Source organism: Filicampus tigris, chromosome 21 (assembly GCF_054856515.1).
Source record: "Filicampus tigris isolate MCC_2025a chromosome 21, RoL_Ftig_1.0, whole genome shotgun sequence".
Lineage (NCBI taxonomy): Eukaryota > Metazoa > Chordata > Actinopteri > Syngnathiformes > Syngnathidae > Filicampus > Filicampus tigris.
Window position 1 is genome coordinate 9,780,637 of NC_141237.1, and position 21,762 is coordinate 9,802,398.

The 21,762-nt window shown below is 40.2% G+C and overlaps 1 protein-coding gene across 2 annotated transcripts; it reads right to left on the minus strand.

Annotated features, from left to right (window-relative positions):
• Positions 1–2,241: 2,241 nt before the first annotated feature.
• gfod1 (glucose-fructose oxidoreductase domain containing 1) lies at positions 2,242–21,539 on the minus strand. 2 transcript variants are annotated; one of them, XM_086021521.1, is made up of 4 exons: positions 19,787–21,539; positions 19,071–19,313; positions 4,818–5,011; positions 2,242–4,502 (listed from the first exon to the last, which is right to left on the minus strand). In XM_086021521.1, the coding sequence occupies exons 2-4, from the start codon at positions 19,186–19,188 to the stop codon at positions 3,762–3,764; spliced, it is 1,053 nt and encodes a 350-aa protein (XP_085877647.1). In that variant the 5' UTR covers positions 19,189–19,313; positions 19,787–21,539; the 3' UTR covers positions 2,242–3,761. The 2 variants fall into 2 exon arrangements, with proteins under 2 accessions (XP_085877647.1, XP_085877646.1); XM_086021520.1 differs by lacking the exon at positions 19,787–21,539 and having other exon boundaries at positions 19,071–19,774.
• Between the last annotated feature and the right edge of the window lie 223 nt (positions 21,540–21,762).

Here is a 21,762-nt window from a genome sequence, read left to right on the forward strand (position 1 = left end):
GTTCATCTATATTAAAAACGCTAAACGCAGCAGGTGTTCATCTTTACACACTTGTCAAATTTGCAAGGGTTACCTAGGTTACTTTATGGGGGTTGTGTTACTATGTGTGTGAGAGGGGGATAAACCAGCAACATGGCTTTTAGTTGCTAAGTAACGGTCCCTGCCACAAAAGATTTCTTTTGAGGTTGTTTGTGTTCTAAATGAACGAGTTGAGCCCTTTCTCATCGCATCTACATTGCACTTTTTGGAACTATTTGTACATGAAGGCAAAGTGGGGAATCATTTTTTTTCTTCTTTTCTAACCAGACTCTCAATCCTGTGCACAATTGATAACGAAATACTTAACTACAAAACTATGTAAGCCTCATTCAATCACGATGACCTCTTATTGCAACTGCATGCAAGAATCAATACAATTGGGAGCTTAAAGCTTTTAAAATTACAAAGAAATGTTGAGATATATTATCATACGCATATTAAGTACACATTGTATATGTCTTGGTTGATTGTACTTTATTTAATCACATCATTAATGGTCATAATCAGGGGTGAGAATTTTTTTTTTTTTTTTTTAATTAAGGAAACAATTCCAGGTATCTGTACTTGAGTATTTTTTTTCTGATGACTTTTACTTTGACAAAATAGGTTGGTTTCTTTTTTCAACTTCTTTTCTTCACCAGTCCCGGTACTGTACTTTTACCACCTTTGTTGGTCACTTTGTGGTTTGAATACAATGGTGCCACCATGAGAGGATTTCTAACCGGGGAGAGTGGGACAGTACCTTGCCAGAGCCAGCAGATGGTAATGTGGTGAAAAAAATCTTGTAGCATAATTTTTAAAATCAATGAATACAAAGTGGAAGTGAAATAGCAACTTGTGTTGGGAATTATAACATATCAAATCATCGCACTTCATTAATTGAATGAGATTGGCTTACAGCTTGGAAATGTGTTCGCTCGATGTGTGACGCCAAAAAACGCATTATAATTGAGCACATTAAAGCGTTTTAAAAAAAAGTGTGCGATTGGGTGCGTGTGTGAATGAGTGTGTAAAAACAACACGCTTTAAAGACCAGAATTTTTCAAACAATTCTATTTAACGGGAAATATAGGGCCCAGCTTATATTGTCCCACATCCTGTACACTGCATGTCCGTCCATGAAGTTTCAGCAGCATACAGCAAACAAACAATAAATACCTTGCAATACTCATGAAAACAGATTCCAGTTATTATTTTTTACAAATAAAATACATACAGTACTCCTTATTGAGACAACATTGTTCCTTTGATAGTATAACCATATGCACATTTTCAGTAGTTGTAACATAGCTAAAATGTTTTATGAAAATGAAACCACATAGAGGGTGCGAGATGTATAAAAAAGTAACATTTTCAGCTTGTGAGTAAAAAAAAAACATTTTGACATTTTGGTAAATATTGAATGTGAGTCATATGTCAATTGGAAACCACCAAAAAAAGAAATCGCAAGACTTTGAATCCAGTAAGTCTGTTTATACAAAGCTTCCGATATTGAATTATTATACAGCCTCAATGTCACATGACTTGAACTGTTCACTGTTCACACATCCGTATAATCACTCCAGTGACATGTAGAAATATTAAGACTTTCAAAGGTTCTCATTTGAAAAGTAAAAGTGAAAATGTGTATTCTGCCTGATCGCATATTAGAAATGAGGGCAGTTAAGCCCGGACAAAAACGCACACACACACACAAACATATCTTGGAATGGATTTTTCAAATGGGTCAAGAAAAGCAAAATTTGACAGAATTAACAATCTTGAGTCAGATAGTAAACGATTTCAAATTAATATCAGACCTTTTTTCAGAACATTTAATAAATGTAACACGTTTGACAGAATTCTTCACGCTCACCTAATCAAGTCTGGGCCCTTAATTTTGTCCATGCTACAACAGTTTTTTTGTGGCGGGGAAGCTTTTCATTGGAAGACTGCCAGTCACGTCTGGAATCCTGGTTGATGGGAAGGAGACTAGAAGCCAATGAACCACGTGAAACAATGCTTACAGAACTCCAAAAAACAAGACCTATTTCCCGTTTGCATTTCCCCGGAAGACAAGTAGCGTTTAATACCTTCGACATTTGATGAATGCAATGCATAAATCAGTGTACTTGACAATGAACCTAATTACCGACCCAACATACAGTACCATAACGCTACTGTACTACAGTGCAACAGTGTGCCATTGTCTTTTTTTTCCCATTCAGAGTCTGATCGACCAGCTAGCATTCCATTGCATGTGTTAAATAGGTTTTATAAAAACTGCGCAATTATACTTTTTGCAGCATATCAATCGCTGAATTCAACCACGTTAGAACCTCTAAAGTAGAACAATTTATCAAATGTAAACTAACATTTCAGAAACAAATACACCTCTTACAGTCGCACAAAATCGTGGAACTGGAATTAGCTCCTTTTGGAACACAAGTCTGTCCTGGCTGCTCACAATACGGAAATAAAACTTTTATGGTGGATCCTGCAAGAGATTAATGTGGTTTGCATTATTTTGCATGGGATTTTTTTTTTATTCTAAATTTGAACCAAATCCATCCCACTGTGAGCGTTTCGATTGTATTTCGATTGTTGTTATAATTGGACAGGCTACTCAGGTTTACCTTAACCTTTAAAATGGGAAGATTGAAGTTGGATTTACACTGCATGATTGACATGATAAAAAAATTTTGTCTTCCAAGTGGCACAAATTGCACCATGGTCATATAAGGACACCAAAACTCGTGAAATCGTATATCCTCAGATCAAAATGAGATCTGTTCCCAAATCACATACGTATCAGATATCTGCCAGTGCAACTGCAGTGTAAAGAGAGAGATCAAACATACCCCATAAACGTCAGTAATCAAAATACGCTGAGCGTATTACAATAAAATATTTTTATAAATTATAATTTTATAAAACTATAACACGTATGCACATCTGCGTCAAAACACATCAAAAAATATTAATTGAGGAAAGTAAATGCAAAGTACTATGAGGTTAGCAAAAAAAAAAAAAAAAAAAAAAACACTGCGGGGAAACAGTCTATCCAGGCCAACTAAACAGAATGATTAATATTTTCATTCAATTTCATCAATGTTGTCGCTGCTCAGCATTGACAGTTGACAGCGCTGAAGTTTTTCCATCTTCAGCAACTATAAACACAGTGAGACCAAATTTGTCTCACTGGAAAAAAAACGGCATTCGGGCACTATACAGGAATTGGGCAATTCGATCTGCATAGTAAATCCAGCCGAAAACTCAAAAGACTATATCACATTCACATGGTAAACCTTGAAAGTATATCGTATTATAGCAACATTACAGCAGCACTACACTTGTATCTGACTATTGTCCTTCCTTGACTGGTCTGACAAACATCACAATGTGTGTTGTTCTTGTCTTCCAGAGCATTTCAGGAGGTGCGAAGCGCAATACCCCTTTGGTAATAGACAACACAGTAGCAGTGGGTTCTGGACAAGGACGGGCTCTCCGAAGGGAAAAAGAAAGACTTTCATATAAATAAAAATTTGACGACTAATGTGTTCTTTTTCCTGCTGGAGCAGAAACACTCCATCATTGGAGTTGATCCAGCCGGTGAAAGCGACAATACAGATTTGACAGCACCAAACATACTATTGAGGTCATTGACGACAGATAAGAATACCGGCAGCAGTGCATCATAGATGGATCCTTTGCCTCGGAATTTAAGGCAAGCAGCTGGGATCCTAACAGTAGAGTGACATCCGACTCCGACGCATAGCCTCGCTGATTAAATAAGCCGGGCTGACTTCTGGTTCTTCTGTCATAACCACAATGTTCTGCCACTCCCCGCATTGGTTGGATTTCTTGATGGTGTCCACCACGCAGAGAGCATAAAGACAATCCTCAAAGGTGGCGGCCATCGTCAAAGGCCTGCCGTCCCACGTCCGCCGATCGTCCTGGTCCTGAAAGGCCTGCCGAACGGCCTGGATCATTCGAATCATTCCGGTGAGATACGGGGAAGGGATGTCACTGAAGGCTTTATCTGGTAACGAAGCCTTTTCAAGAGGTGTGGTGTCTTTGAGAAGAAGTTCAGGGCCTCCCCCAGTCCCTCCGCCGCCATTGTTCTTCTGTCCGTACAAGTCCGTGCCCGTGACCGATAACCTCCCGACCGTTCCGACGATGATCACCTCTTGTCGAAATTCTCCGGGGACGTTGAAGTTGAGGGTGACGGTGCAGCAGGCGCCGCCCTCCAGCACCATCTGGAAGGTGCAGAAGTCGTCGCTGGTGATCTGCCGGATGCCTCGGATGTGGTCCGTCTGTTTGACGAAGGTCTTGAGGAAGCCGTGGACCTTCGCTGCACGTTGGCCCGTCAGGAACGTGAGCAGGTCGATGATGTAACTGCCGACTGAATGCAGGCCCCCACCTCCCATGAGGTCATCACAGCTCCAGTTGTATTTCTTCCCAAGTAGACTGCCGCTGTGGACCTGTCAAACCAAATCATGACAACGTTATTGATTCTTAAGTTTGGATGAACATGATTCCCAGTCTCATCCTGGCGAACGAACAATTCTCTTTTGTTGTATGTGTTGCTGCGTCGTGTGTGTTAAAGTAGAAGTTGTTTGAAGGTTTATAGCAACTGTATCTATGCTAATTTCTCTTATCCAGTCTATGGTGTTTCACATTATATGTTAGCATTAAGCTAGCAGATTTTCTCTAATATATGGTCTCGTTCAACTTCATTTTCTTTTGTTTTGCGTAACCCCGGCGATAAACTGAGGTTCTCTCCAGTTTGATCATACCTGCGCCTCGCAAACCAGAAGCTCCCCTATGAAGCCTTCCTCCAACAGCTCCTTCATTCGAACAAAGGCTGGCAAGAAGCGTAGGACGTTTCCCATAATGCTCAGTAACTTGGGGTAGTACTGAGCCGCAGACATCATTCGGAAGGCGTCCAAAGGCGTGGCTGTCCTGTCACAAATCACGTTCTTTCCGATACCTGCAAAAAAAAAAAAGAGCACCGTTTAGTTAAGTTTGAAAAGTAAAAAAGTTAGTTTTGTTCACCCTCATCAATTAGAGGGCAGCATTTGCGAATAGCCCACAAATTATGCTGCTTAACTCCACTAAGGAGGCCATTATTTTCTGTTATGTGTTAGAAGGATTAAGCAATGGCTACTAAAGTATGGGCCAAAGACTAAACCATTAAGTACTCCATTGACTTTCCATAGATCACTTTTTGGCGGCCAATTTTCAGAAATTTGATGGAATTTTTTTAAACAAAAATTTCGCTTGACTGTAGTTTCATTGTTGTGGAATCATTTTTGCAACATTTTTGTTCGTGGACCAGGGCTGACCGATATTGGAAAAACATGCGATATGCGATACGGTTGTTGAAGATAGCGACATCGATATGATTGCGATATTTTGCAATATTCCTAAAGGAATTACATTTTTATTACCGAATGAAAGATTTTTTTTTTTCATGCAGCAAAATAAGCGAGCTCAATGTATTCTTAGCTAGTTAATTGCAATTACCTGAGATAATGTTCAACTATTGGGTGCCAATGCACATTTCAGTTTACGTATATGACTGGTCAAGTTCAAATAAAAGCATACAATTCCATAAGAAAATGATTAGCCACGTGATATTCATCGCAAAGCATTCAGGAATTCCTTATTAAAGTAAACAGCATGTTTAGCTGCCAATGGTCTACATCCCTACACGTTTGTTAAACGTCACCAAATTCAGTAGCTAATTCCTGATTATCGGGGGATTAGTTGTGAAAGTGAAACTTCCCTATTCTAATCTGTCATTAGAAGCAATTGTCCAACCATGGAAACTAATCCCTTTGACCCAGATCCGATATATACGGAGGAAGAACCAACCCGGCAGCCCCCCAACCACCACCCGAACCTTACAGACACACAAAATTTACACAACTGTGTGCTCTATCCAATTCTGTTGGTTAGCAAAGCACACAAAAATGCATTAATTTGGGTAACACCCTTCTGCTACAAGCCCTTCAGTGAAATTTGCTCACTTTTACTGACTGAGGTGAAGTGCTTTTAGGGCTTATCAGCAAAAACACATCCAAACCCAAAACACAAATACATGAATGTGTTCTTTAAAAATAAAAAATAAAACACCAGTCAAATCAATAGACTAGTCAGTCTGGTAAGACAAAAAAGATGACAATGAGGAGCGTGCACTATATACCAAAACATTTTTGCACCTGACTGTCCGCGAGGGCCTGTTTTGACAGCTGCTGTCACTACGCTGCCATTAGATTTGATGACGGAACGTGACATTCAAGCTAGTAGTCTGGCAACCTTAAGGGGTGATAGCCAGAGTGGTGCGGTGGGAGAGTTGTAATGGAGCAGACAAAAAAAAAAAAACTGCACTGCAGCTTGGTCTCCTAACATCAATAATTTAGAGACAGGACATACTGTTCACTACATAACATGGAGATAGTTGAATGATTCAAGACACACCCTGCAGAGATGGAAAAACAAATACTTTATTTTAGCAGAACTATGACAATAAATGGGTGGATGTAAGGGGAATCTTTTTCCAAGAGCGCATGCTTACCAGACACAGGAAAATGTGCATAGAGAAGGTTGGTTAGGTTACTCTACGTTAAGTGTGGTTTAGTGATATGTAAATTAATTGAACAGTTATATCCTGGATCACCTTTGAAGTCAAACATTGTGCCAGATTTTGGTCATTCTCACAAACACACTAACGAACCCCCACTGAGCCAAACTATAGTAATGCCCTGCCACTGTCAAAACAAAACATACTAAACTCAGGAAATCTCCTGCCTAAATATACGGACACTCCTTCAGGTGTGCAGCTCTCCACAGGTGGAACTCATTCTCTAAATGAGCAGCACCAAATCCACTGGATTCCAAACGACAAAAATCAAAGTTGAATGTGACCTCAATCATAATCGTAAAGGCCTTTATTTCCATCACTATCATAAAAAATAAAACAAATCCTTAGCCAGTGTTTCAATTTAATTATGTATATTCAAACATCATAACAGTGTGAGTAATGAAGCTTGTATGAGCATCAGTAAAATTAGTTATTTTTTTCACAGAGAATAAGGAAATATGTCCATTAATATTAGAATGTCTGTGTACAGGTGTCCGTTTTTGTGTGTTTTGTCGCAGTTATAAATTGATGATGACACCATATTTGTTGGCCCAACTATGGCATTTTGTTAGCATTAAGCTAAACAGACTTATGTGGTCGTTTTAAATACATGGTTAAAGATTTTCTTTTTTTGTTCTTTTTTTATACTTTTTTTTTTCAAAAATATTTTCTGGGCAGGCCCACTACTTGAAACAAGACAATATAATTAATATGAACTATGAGATAAGCAACAAAATTCACCCGTTTTTAGCCATCTCAGGAGGCGGCCATTTTGTCACTTACGTTGACTGAAATTGACATCACAGTTGCTCAGGGCTCAGGTAACGACTAATCACGGCTGACTTGTGTTCTGAAGCCCAGCCGTGATTGGTCGTTACCCGAGCAACTGTGATGTCATTTTCAGTCAACAACAAGTGACAAAATGGCCAACTGAGAAGGCTAAAAACGGGTGGATTTTGTTGCTGAACACATATTAATCGGAATGCTGTGTTTCAACTAGTGGGCCTGCATGGAACATATTGTTAAAAAAAAACATGTTTGGGTTGACTTCCGCTTTAAAGCCTTTATTTTGAGGAATTGTTCATTGTTGGAAAGTGACTTGAGTTGAGTTCACCGCCATCTTACATTTCTCAAATTAACTCAAGATTCTTCTTTGCGAGTCAATACAAACAGCCAACCAAAACAAATCTGCCAAACAACAGCCATTATCATCACCTTCTGAGTTACTACGGGGCTTTACACGAAACACATTTAGTAACGTTTCTCCCTTTGTGCCATTGCAGCAGCAGGAAGGACTGATAGAACTCGTCTCAAGGGAAGCTGCAGAATCAAAGTCACAAGGGAGAGCAGCTGCGTCATTCTAAGTAAAGGCTGACTCTGCAGTCAAGCGCTTCTCTCGGTTGGCTTCGATCCAGACCACCTGGGTCTCTGTGCATGGCTCCCATGTATCCTCCTGCACACTAATATTCACCAGTTAGCCAATAATACCCTTTGTGAGTGCGTGACGGAGGCAGTTGAGAATGTATGCGTTCACGTGGTTATTGCCGAGGGAGAATAGGTTGGAAGTGGTTGTCATATGGCCGAGTCATTATTACTCATTGTTTATTTATTGCTGGACCAGCGTAGCACTACCATCATGAGTCAATTGACTCGGATATAAAATTGACTCTCTTCCCTAATGTATCCCAGACACAACAAAAGGAGGAAATGACCACAGGGGGAAGTCAGGTGGACTAGGATGCTGAATTCTTGACTGTAACAGTCCATACACACACACACACACACACACACACACACACAATAGCCATCTGCCATGCTGCGCACCAGCATCTGGCGGGCCGGGAGAATCAAGTCCGGGTGGAGTCTTTTACATTCCTGCATAACAGTAAAGGTCATTGTTCGCATTCTAACATGTCAACTGTGAGTTGAAATGAAAGCCGAACATACCAGCATTCATTCAATTGTTTTGCTCCGGGCCTCCCGTCACTAGAGAAAGCCATTAGAGCATTCATTTGATATTTTTGATTCCATCTTAAGGCCGGTCAAACTAGTAAGACAATTTAGCACACTATTAGAATGACTATGATTAGTTGCTAGTATCATTGTTCCGTTACTCTTCCGGGAATGTTTTATTTCCATATCCGAGTGTTATTTAGGTCTGAGTAGGAAATGCAGGGGGGGGGGGGGGGGGATTGCAGGCTGGATTAAAGCCTTAATCACAAAACTCCGCAGCGCATCGCAAACACAGCTGGGAAGATCGTTGGCTTCGCTCTGCTCTCAACTTCCCCTGAGCATCTACAGCACCCGCCGTGACCACAAAGCACTCAGCATTGTTGGTGACCCCAGCCACCCCACACACCACCGTTCCTCCCTCCCATCAAAAGGGAGATGGGAGATATCGGAGTCTCCAGGTTTACTCCATCACTTTTAAATGGCTCTATAAGCATAATCTGTACCATTAGCATTGTTTATCGTGCTAAAACAGCAAGAGGTGTCCTGGCTGGTCCAACAATATGTTTGGCCACTAAAGCAGGTGATCCCAGTTGCTATGGCAATAATGGCTCCATCATTATCCTTTTTAAAAGAAGGCAGCGTACTTTCTGTATATTTTGTTACCAACATTGTTGCTTTAAATTTTGCAACTAGGGATGGGTGAGTGCCGATACTAGGTTTTGAGTTATTGCTACTTGGTACTAATAAAGTATATGGATTTTAAGCTTGCCATCAGGAATAGAGAAAAAATAATGCTCAAAATTCATACACTTTATTTTAGTTTAGCATATACTTTAGTTGATTTGATTTTCTGCACTAGAGCTTAATAGCAGAGAAGTGCTTATTTAGCAATGCACAATTAATATTGCGATCAAAAGTAACACAGCAATGTCATCTTGGGCATTCTCATTCCAAATGTTTCATGTTTCAGAATGCATCTGCTTTTTGTGTTCAACGATCCAACCTGATGAGATAAAAGATTCTCAAGGCTGTCATTGGAAGGTGATTACATATTTCTCGTTCAAATTTGATTAGTGAAGAGCGTGGACAATATTATATATTTAGAAGCATGAATTTCAACCCCTTTTGCGCATTCATTGAAATACAATTCTAAATTTTAAACCCATGAAGACCCTTTTTAAATGATCACAATAATATGTCACTTTTTATGTACTTTTGTCTGATTATCAAATTTGTTTGGAGTAGTGACAAACCAGGACAGCTCACGTTGCAGATGATTACCCCAAATTTAATTGATCTTAACTCAATTACAAAGCCAGGAGGGAACAGCACAGAGCAACAACAATAAATACACCGGCAATGGATCCAAAATAAAATGAGAATGTCTAAAATCCCAAACTGAATAAAATAAGCTTTTCAAAAGCTGTTTTTTTTTTCATCCTGTCCTGTTCTCAGTTTGTGAAGTAATGTAAATATACACCAACTGAGACTTTTAAATTACATGTCATGTTCTGGATGTGAAAAACAACCACAACCTTTGAAAATATTACGGTGCATAAAAACACAAATTGTGTTCACGCAATCAGACACATAAGAGACCAGATTAACAAGATCTCATCTGATAAACTGGCTGAACCGGATAACCAGGTTGCCTTTTGAAATACGCGCTTTATATTGTCGATATGAAGCTCCATCTCCAATCGCATACACGTGAACAAAGCAAGTATAAATGATGAAGGGCATTTAGTCTCACTCAGCCAGCTTTCCCCTTCTGCTAATGCCCTTGATTTGCTTGATTAGCATTCCTAAAAGTGCTGCCTGCCATTAACCCCTGTAACCAATCCTGTTCACTGAAAGATGATGGCGAGATGACTAGCGACCAAAGGAGTGCTTCCATTCCAGGCTGCTCAAATCTAATGGGTGCATTGAAAGCATACTGTAGTAATAATGGCCGTGCACTCACACGTTGTAATTGACACCGTTAGGCTACATTGTATCGAGTCAAGTGAGTTGTTGTCGTGCAGGTTTAGAAAGCCAAATTAATTTATTTAAAAAAAAACAAACACTTGGAACAGTTGAATTGATAGCATCATTTGCTAATGCCTTCAATGCTAGCATGGCTAGCTTCCCTTTAACTCCTTCAATGCTAGCATGGCTAGCTTCTCTTTGTTGTGTTGTGGATATCACTGTTCATCACAACAAATAAAAAACAAACAATCATCTACACTGTTTGCGTAAAGCGCTAGTGCTCATATTTCTTTTCCCATATGTGATGTCAGGTCAGTTTGTGCTAGCATGTTATTTACTGTATGCTAGTTGGTGAGCCTCACGTAAAGATGGTTTGTTGTGTCGAATAATTTAACTAGCGAATACAGTCGTTTATGGAACATGGGGTCATGATTGTGTACATGCTAGCTGCACGGTGCTGATGCAGGGCGTTCCTTAAAAGTTAAAAATGGAGGACAGTGGTTAATAGTCATGACAAAAAAAAAAAATGAACGATCTGGTTGCCACACAAGTGTGTTATCAGGCTGGAACCCCCTGTGGCCCCGGGGTCGCATGGGGTTTAATTAACTGCCGGGCTGCAAGTCCTTTCTAATCACTCGCACACAGACACACACATGCACTGCAGCCTAATCAGCACACTTGTGCTCCCAGCAAACGAAAACAACACGGCTCCATTTTATTGTCATATTCGGGTCCCTTTATCAAGTTGAGGTCAAGCGCAACAAAATGATACACACCGGCATCTCGTTTTTTTCCCCCGTCTTCTTGTAAATTAAATATGAAGGTGGCAAATTAGCATAATCGTTGGCTGGGATTGATGTGCTGATTCATTAATTTGTACACAGGAGTGTGTCCCTTGAGTCCTGGTAATTAGAGTATCATTTAATCTGTGAAGGACGGAAACTGAAAGAGAAATTAAAATAATAGAGTCAAAGCAAAAACACTAACAATACTGAATTAAATTTGACGAAAGATGTGAAATTATTAAAAAATGTGCCACTGAAATAGGCAAGAACTTTTTTTTTTACAAATATATCCAATAAAATAATCATGTTTTGTTGTCAGTACTGTGCGAGCAGGAATACTATTGATTTGTGATGAGCTTTGTTAAACTACTAAAATAATATAAACCTATAAACCTTAAATCCTTACGCATTCTTTTTTTTTTTTAAATACATATGTGGGGGATTTGTATCATTGAATGTGTTTCTCACCATGCACAACATGTCATGAGAAAAAAAAAAAATGCATTGACAATTCCATCTGCGACTTCAGCACCAGAGACAGTGCTATGGAATTATCAATACACAGCTCAGTTAGCCAATTATTATATATTCCAGTGTCATGGTTGAGGTTAGAGACAGTTTGTTTGAGGTGAGGCGTCTGAAGCAAAAGCATTTTGGAATGTTGATAAAGGTCCACTTTTTTTCCCCAGACATTGGCAACTTCGTCTTGCAAAGGTGCTGAATAACCAACTGAGTTTCTTTATGTTTTGAGGGGTTCATAATTAGAGAAGTTGAATTACCTTAACATGAAATGAACGGCAAGAGCCCAACACCGATGTGACACCGAGGAGAACAGACCCAATCTGACATGGTAATTAAAGACGACAAGCCTACTAATAACAGTAAACTAATAACCATGAACATCCTTGGGCAGCTGCGTGACATCTTCACCATGGGGCCCATGACGCCCGTCCTAAATAGCTTGGTGCGAGGATCATATCTGTCTGACACAGATGAACTTTTGCAAAGAGGAGAGCACACATTGCTGCTTGGTTAAATCTGGACTGTTGTCATGGTGATGAAACCCCCCCCTGACACTCTCTTTCTGTCAACCACCGGGGGTCTATAGAGGAAAGAGAAGACAAGGAAGAGAGGAAAATAGGATGGCATCATACTACTGGGTAGGGCTGCAAATATTTTTGCAGTACACACAGGGGCGGAGCCAGAACGTGGTTAATGGGTGGGCCTGGAAAAATCAGGGTGGGCCTGAATATTTTTCTCACTGAGCACAATCCCCCTCTTCCGACACATCGTATATTCGAATAAAATGACAATTATGCCATTCTTAATATTCAATAAAATAAAAAAAAAAACAACACAACAAAACAAATTCAAAAACAATTTACGGTAATAATAATTTACAAAAAAATTAATATTATATATTTTTTCATGAATCTTAATCGGTGGGCAGTCTGACAATATGGGGGGGGGGGGGGGGCTGTGCACACCCAGGCCTACACATGGCTCCGCCCCTGAGTACACACAAAACAACAAAAAAGCGTTATCATATTTTTTTTTGTCTTGCTGCATCTTTAGGTATTGTCAAATATGACCACACTAAACAACGATATTATCGTTATTACTTCACTCGATTTATAAACTGAAAAACAATAATACGACTTGACCTTTTGGTTACGATGTTTCTGCTTGCCGTTTTAAACAATAAGAAGTCCAGACAATGACTGTGCAGTTGACTCATGGCAAGCAGCTGGAATTTATTCACGGCCAGACAGAACCGCACCGAAGCTTGAGTCAAGCATGAGGAGCCCGGAAAGAGATATGAATTGTCCAGCAGAAGTCATCTGTCTCTCCTCCCAATCTTAGTTTTAAGAGGGAAGCTCTATTGAACGACACAAGAGATCACAATTCACCCAGCGGTGCAGGAAATGAAACGGGCCCGGATAGAATTTCCTGTCAAGGATGGAAAGCTTCACTTCACCCTGAATAGTTTTATAAACAAATGTTTTCTTCACCATTCATATACAGTATCACCTCAATCAGTATCAGCCTGAAAGGAAGAGGAGGAATCTGCCTGCCTGCGTGGATATTCATGTTGTCCTTCCTGCCCCATGTGGCCAATTAAAAAAAAAAAAAAAAAAAAAAATCACAAGCAAGCTGATTCCTGAATGCTGGAACATGAAGGACATCTGTGCCTTGTTCTTATTATACAGCAGCTTTGACTTGGGAATAAAGTATTCCCCTCGATACATCGCAGTCCATCATTCGCTTTTCTGCTGTGTCAGCCATTTTTAAAAGATGAATGTTTTATGGGTTTTTGCACTACACTGGCAAGTCTGAATTGAGAGTTGTTCACCTTCAATGTAGGACCAAATTGTGCACTGCACTCTAGTGAAAGAAAAACAGCATAATGAAGAAAAAAAGGCAGAGAAGGTCTCCAATTAAACTCAAGTAACTGGATAACGTAACATTTTTCCAAATTGCCGTTAACTTGTAAATGGTGTTTTGCGTTATATGTTAGCATTAAACTAGCGTACTTTTGTGAGACAAAATTGCATCATTTGGTTGAACATTTTGGTGTGTAATTATACCCATATTATCAATTTTACAGTAGACTTCAACTGAGAGTGACAAATAAGACCTAACAATGAGAAATAAGTTCAAGGCGACTCGAGTGAACTTGACCGTTTGTCTGTCTGTGATCAGACTATGAACTACAATACTAATGGTTCCTAAAAAAAAAAAAAAACACTCTCCCTGTTGGACTTCAGTAGCAAAATGAGATCCCTCAGCCAAAAAAAAAAAAAGCCCCAAGTTCACCACCATACACAACACTTCCTTCTAGTAGATCCACGGTAGAGAAAGGCCTGGCTTAAAGGGGGCGGTGATCAGGAGGCTTTCTACTTAATACAAGAATGCTCACTTGTTAGCCCGCCTGAAAGAGCGTCCCCTGCTCAGCCATTCATCAAACAGACAAAAGCAATTTCACAGGAAGCCCAAGCTTTCTCCTCTTTACTCCTGGTTGTCACTCCATCATCATTTTCTCTGTCTCTGGGGCTCTTTCGTGAGCACGCTCCCAGAGCAGCCATTAGCATGAAAATAGACGGCTCGGAGAACATGAACATGAGCCAGTGAGAAACGTATAGGAGCTCACTACTGCCAGCTATCTGAAACAGTCTCCTTAAGATTTGAACCAAAACATCCAAATTGAATTTACTGATAAATATAAGGCATAGTATGTTTGTCTGGAAAATTCTATAAACAAAGGCAATTAGCCATTTTCTAGACTGTTTGTCCTTAACAGGGTCACGGGTAAAATGGAGCCTTCCAACTAAATTGGGATTATTTTGGTATATCTGTGCTGACTCAAAAAAAAACCCTCAAATGTCTTGTTTTGAAGACATTTTGAGGACATTTTAGAGGACAGGTGTCAAAACTCGAGGCCCGGGGGCCAGATCCGGCCCGCGACATCATTTTATGTGGCAAATCATGTGTGTTGACTTGACATGTTTCATTCAAATTGTCTTCATTTTTAGCACTACATATGAGCTATTGCAAACATTTGTTACCAAATCTTGAAAAATAATTGAACAAACTATGTACTGGCTTCTGATTTCAAATCGTGAGAAATCTAAAACTCAAAGTAACAAAGAAACACTCGGAAACAAAACACAACACTGGGAGAAACAAAACAACATGACAGCGACAACGATTCGACTTGGACTGAACCAAAACTAGGAACTTAAATACAGGCATACTGACGAGAAAACGAGAAACACCTGGACAAGACACACAAGGTAGGAGGGAGCTGATTGGCTAAGACTAGGGGGTGGAATGCACCCAGGTGGCCACAAGAATCATTGACGAGAAATACTGAGAAAAATAAAACAAAAAAAGCCCAAACATGACAGGAAGTGTGATTGCGCAACACCATCTGCAGTCAGGATACGTATTTATGATGACTTGGTACTTGCCCTTTGCGGCCAGATTATAAATAGCTCTTTGGGTCGTCTTTAAAGCAGGTGTCTGTGATCCTGTGATCGGATACTGTATAAACATTTGCATGTCAAACAGACGCAATTTAGCTATTTGCCAGCAAAACGTTTGACTGTTGTTTTGATCAAATGCTGTGTATTTTTTTTTTTTTTTGATCGATTGGACAGGCCGCACACCATTCAAAAAGTTCAGTTAGTCCACCGAAACGCTCTCCAATTACTTTTTCACACTGGGTCAAATCAGTTAGAATTTCCCCTCCTTAATAAATAAAGTCATCATTTAGAAACATTTTGTGTTGAATTGAGTTGAGTTGAGACTTTCGTGATCCGAAAATTAGCAAGGGGCCATATAAAATATGTTTTCTTTGCAGGGCGAATGTCTGCCTCATGCACTCAACTGTTATTTGGTTGCTTCTATTAATACATGACGATGATGTGAATCACCCGTATATCATTTAGAAAGGTTAGCGGAAGTGCTCTCTTCCCCTGACGTATGACCACATTCATTATGAGTAACCTGACGGAAACATTTGGAATCACCAAACTGTCGTCACCCAGCAGCTCTCTGGCGGGTTCATCGAGCAGTTTTCAAGCAGTCACAAAATATCCAGATTTATCCCCACGTTATTTTGAATTATGCAATAGGGTACATTTTGCAACAATGTGGACTGTGGAATGACTGTTGTGGAAAAGTGGCAGACTTCCATGCCTGTTGCTCACCACTGCACACGGTTACTGAAAGGCCTCGCTACTTCCTCCTTCAGCCCGCAATATCCAAACGGCAGAAATAGCACCTGAAACTTATTTTTGCTGTCACACCTCAGTACTCAGATTCACATTTGCGTCTGACTCACACATATAGAACATTAGCAATATTTTCCTCTGTGTACACCTCTGATGTTAGGTGATGTTTGCCCATTCGTAGCATCGTATGTCATCATTCATAAATGAGTAAATAGCCCGCTAGCTGCAAAAGTTTTTTTTCCTTTTATAGCTGCTACAAAACGTTATTCTGCCTGTGCGTATGCATGCACACACACGGAGTGGCAGAAAGGATTAATGGCACTTTAGTTCATTTCAATTTGGGAATTTGGATTTGATAGAAAGTAAATTGCATTACAAGCTTGGTCACGGAACAAATTACATTTGTAAACCAAGGTAGCGCTGTATATTCATATTGTGAGCAACATTGTTCCCCAATTTCATTTCAAAGTCCACATCACTGAAAAGAAATAAATCCTTTAATCCACATAACTCGCACTGACAGAAAATGATGGAAGTGCTTCTATGCTCTCCCTTAAGAAGTCCTATTGTCACACCATGCAGAGTGGGTCAATCGTTGGACACGCCCACAAAGCTTCAGTGACATCAACCGCCTCAGGAATGTCGTAGTAGTGAGGAAGGAGAGTAAAAAGTCAAAGAAATCCCAATGAAAGGAGAGATGTTGCGCAACAAGATCGACCGGTTTGTTGAGAGGACTAACCCAGCCTGAGTAGAACCTGAACAACTCGTGGAACACGTTGGTGAACTCCTTTCATGGCTTCCTGCTCCTCGTCACCAACGCTGGCCAGATTCTGACTCCACCTACAATTCTAATTCTAAATCCATGATGTCATTTCTTGTTGACGCGCAATAGAAAAATAACATGATCTTATATTTTGCCCAGACATGCAAGGACTCAACCACCGAGCAAATTACTGGTGGAAGTCTCTGTATACAGAGTTCAAATTCCGATGTCGCGGGACTCAGATCACACACGTGCATCGGCCACACGGAGATCACAATCACAGACGCAACAGGATGTGAGTCTGCCTCAATGGCGTCGCCGCCTGCGTTTTTTGTGGGCGTCGTGCATTTAAGAGAGACTCTGTAAGGCAATTATATGAGGATATTGATACTGCATGAAGAAAAAGAGCTACATAATAATCAATAATCTTGTCAGCCAACCAGTAGTGGGAAAAGATCACATTTTGATCAATTCTGTTTTCAATTTTGCAGGAAATGACTCTCCATAGTCCAATACAGATGTTACAAAAAGTTAGACAGTTACGTTATTTGCGGAATGCAGATAATAACTTTTCACATAGGGGTGTACTCACTTTTGTTGCCACCTGTTTACGCATTCATGGCAGTGTGTTTAATTATTTTTGAGGGGATAGTAAATTAACACTGTTATAAAAGTGTTGTCCCATCACTAACATTTGATAACGCGAGTACGTAGTTTACTCACTTTTGTAAGGGAATGCGTCTTAATATTTTTCTCCATAGTTGTATTCCCTGCGCTCATTTTACACCCCGACTAGGTCTGAGTGCTCACTGAACCCGGGTCGGACAGTATTGGCAAACACTGGCATGAATTTGTTACCCTACAAAATGTAAATAGGATTGGACATAGTCTTGCCGGTTTGGGGCGGTGGGGGCTGAGGAGCAGAGGTGGCTGGGAAGGAACGGGCAGTGCTGCACAAAAAAAATCTGGGAGGAAATGAGCAGGGAGGAAGGGGAGGAAAAGAATGGCCATTGACAAGCAGCTATTTACATGTTGCCGTTTGACTCAAGTTCACTGGAACATAGATGATAATCTAGCTTGTGCAATAGCGATATCAGCAACTTTGCACAAGAACCCCCATAAAGACACCCAGTAAATCACAAATTATGTCATGTTGGTTTGAGCATATGTTAGCTTAGGCGGCCTGTGATTTAATGCACCGTAGATATTGACATAAGTAGCAACAGGATACGGTGGCCTATTGTACACTGGTCCAGTCTCTTGTGTTGGAACTAACTGCAGTGTTTAACTCAAGTAAACAAGGCTACAGTGTGGGAATGCACCAAGTGTCAAAGGAGAAGTTTTTTTGCAACACTCTCATGCTTCCCCTGAATGACTAAATTGAATTTTCAAATTACGCGGCCAACATGACTTGCAGTTGATATCTAAATCACATGCCTGGCTGCATGTGTGTGTCCAAACACAGTCACCTGATTTAAAAAGCGCTTGGTAATTTTCACATTGGCTGCAGTCACAAGATCTATATCATGAGTACATGTTGTGAAATGCGCTACACAATTACAATTGCATTGTGTTGTATTGTATATATTCAAATTGGAGCGCAAACAGCAGATGCTCTGTTGATGCAGTCTCAACTAGTTTGCTTTCAGAGGAATATTCTAGTGAGAAGAAAAAACATTTTGCTTCGTATATTTGTTGACACTGACCATGTTAATTAGTATCTTAAATGCATACAATCCAACCTGTTTGACAACAAATTGCTCGACAATATGTAATTGCAGTAATTGCAATCGCTATAAAACTTCTGCTTTTAAACTTATTGAAAGCAATCACGATATTATTGCTAGACCCTGAATATGTTGTAACATGTACTATTTACTGTACTATTATTATGCTGCTTATTCATTCGGGGGGAAAAATATATACATATATATGTTGTAAATATATATAGCATAATTTCAAATTGAAAATGCAACAACTTGTGTTAGTGGGTCAAGTTGTCCTGTAGTTCACATTCTTCTGCTGGGCCGTGTCAACAGACTATAGAACAGTTCTAAATGTATATCAAACGTTAGTCCCCGCCATACCTTTCTAGTCAAGCACACTGACTGATGCTGCAGGGTGGTATCAGTCAACCCCCTAGCAGCAGCAGTAGCAGCAGCATCCCCGCCCCTCACCATCCCCTCCCGGCCACTCACCCAAGGTTTTGACGGCGATCTGCCGCGTCAGAGGCGGAGGCAGGTTGATGCAAACCAGATCCACGTCCTGGTGCAGCAGCACGTCGTCGATCCGGTTGGTGTAAAACGGGACGTCCATCTCCTTGGCGAGCTCCTCCGCCTCCTCCTGCGTGCGGCCCCAAAGCGCCTTGACGGCGAATCCCTCATTCTTCAGTAGGGGGATAATCACCCTGGCGGTCAGGCTGGTTCCGAACACGCCTACCCCTGGAAGCATGATTCGGCTTTAAAAATGTCCGGCGGCGCTTCTGGGGTGTCGGTTTTGCAGGGGCTTTGCGTCAGGTTGGCCATCCACCTGCAGATAAGCGCCCGCCGCCGCGCTGCATTGCCCCGCCGGCTACGAGATCGGCGGATGAATCGCCGTAAATATCGGGCTGGAAATAAACCAGCAGATAAGAACACCAGCCCGCTCGTCCTCGCGCGGTGTCAAAAAGCAAAATAGAAACGCACCATTGCGGCGTTAAGCGCGTCCGTCCGGCGGCTTGCACCGAGCGTTCGCTGGCTTGTCACCTTCTCTCACTTGACACCAAATATACACAACGAAGCGTAATGCAAAGTCGTGTTGTAATTGTGATGTAATCAAGCGTCTTCTCCTTAAAAGGATTCTCAGCAGTGGAAGCGGTAGGTAGCAGGCAGCGATGTTGCGGCTTTTAACTGCTTGTCAAGCACGCCTTACCTACCGGAAGTTGCTGGTGCTGATCTTTCAGAGTAAAGACTGTGGAGTCGTTCCAAAATTGGAGGACGTACGTCTTGTCTCCCCTCTCATGATGGGCGTCATTCTGCGGGAGAAATGAATGATGGAAAGATGAATGATGAATGAAAATAATTCATAGGGCACAAGCAGTGTCACTCAAACCAACGCAACCCTGTTACTCATATTGTCAGAAAAATACACAATATATTTTTTTTGATTAAAACTTGGCTAGTAAACTACTTGGTAAATTGACATTTTACATTATTTAATTATAAAGAATTTCCTCATCAATATTGTTTTTATGTATTTTTCCCAGGATAAACGGCCAATAAAATGCTCATGTTAGACCGATTAAAATGTAATCTATCTAAAGTGAGATCAGTAAAAGCTATAGCGGAAGTAGAGCGATCTTTTCTTTTACTTTTTGAGACCGTCCTGTTGTTTTCCTGTGTATGCAAACTTAACACTTTCTGTTCTGCCAGGCGCTGGTCTCTTAACCTTTCATTTTCCGAGTAAAATCAAACTGTCTTAAAAGCATAAATTCTTAGTGACAAATTACAAATTTGGCGTCACAAATGAGACCTCTATCTATCTATCTATCTATCTATCTATCTATCTATCTATCTATCTATCTATCTATCTATCTATCTATCTATCTATCTATCTATCTATCTATCTATCTATCTATCTATCTTTAAAAAATTAAATTTCTGTTCTTTGATTAGTCACGTTTTTTTTTAGCTTGCAATACTTAAATATTATTATTATTGTACACGGTGACTGGCCGTTTTTCTTCTGCATATTGTACCCAAGTATCGCTTTCGGGCAAGACTTGGTGCAATTATGGTAAGTAGTGAAGTACAAATACTTTGCTACTGTACGTCAGTAGATTTTTCAGGTATCTGTACTTTTCTTTATTATTATTATTTATTTATTTTCTGACATTTCACTCTCTACATTTTAATGACCCTGACAGGACAATCCGAAAGTCACAACAACAATTGAAGTATGTTTCAGAGTTTGTACTTTTAGGCTACTTTAGTAAAGGAGTTTAAAGTTTGTAGGCTGCCGTATTTATTGGTATTTCTACTCACACGCATGCGAGATGGAACCAAATACAGTACCTGCCCATTGTTTCTCACTTGTGATTCATTAGTGAAAAGATCAACAGATGACAAAGACAAACATTAATGAATCATTAAGCGTCTGTGTGCTTTTCAGCTTCCCCATTTTTGAACAATTTAGTCAGGCACTACCGTACTAATAGAATGTTGCGTAGCTGCCTGACATTTTATTCGAACACAAATGCTGCTCTCTGGTGGACAAATTAAGTCACTTGAATAACTGAATGTCCAGTAATAAGAAAGATGAGGTCACCCTCTGGACAAATTTAGCTCAACATCACCAAATTTGCCACAGCTTCCTCTTGGAAGTATGTTGGGATTTTTTCTTGTTTTGTCTTGTTCCACCCACTCTTTGTCTTTCATGGTGGTTACACCTCATACATATTTTTTAACTATATAAAGACTACATACATGCATTGTACAATTATTAAACAACTGTTTGCTTCTTCAGTATGTAATACCAAAATACATTTAAAATGAACCACAAAAGCAAATTTTTACTATAATCAGAAAAAACTTATAGAAAAAGTCAACGCAAACCTTTTTATTTCAAGAATATGTTCTATGCAAGCCCACTAGTTGAAACAGGGCATTCTAATAAATATTGCGTTTGTGGTATAAGTGTTAATCCACTTGTTTTTAGCCATCTCTGGGGGCGGCCATTTTGTCTTCTGTCGACTGAAAATGACATCACAACTGCTCACAATGACCAATCACGGCTCAGATTAAGGAAACAGGTCAGCCGTGATTGGTCATTGTGAGCAGTTGTGATGTCATTTTCAGTTGACAGAAGACAAAATGGCCACCCCCGGAGATGGCTAAAAATGAGTGCATTTTA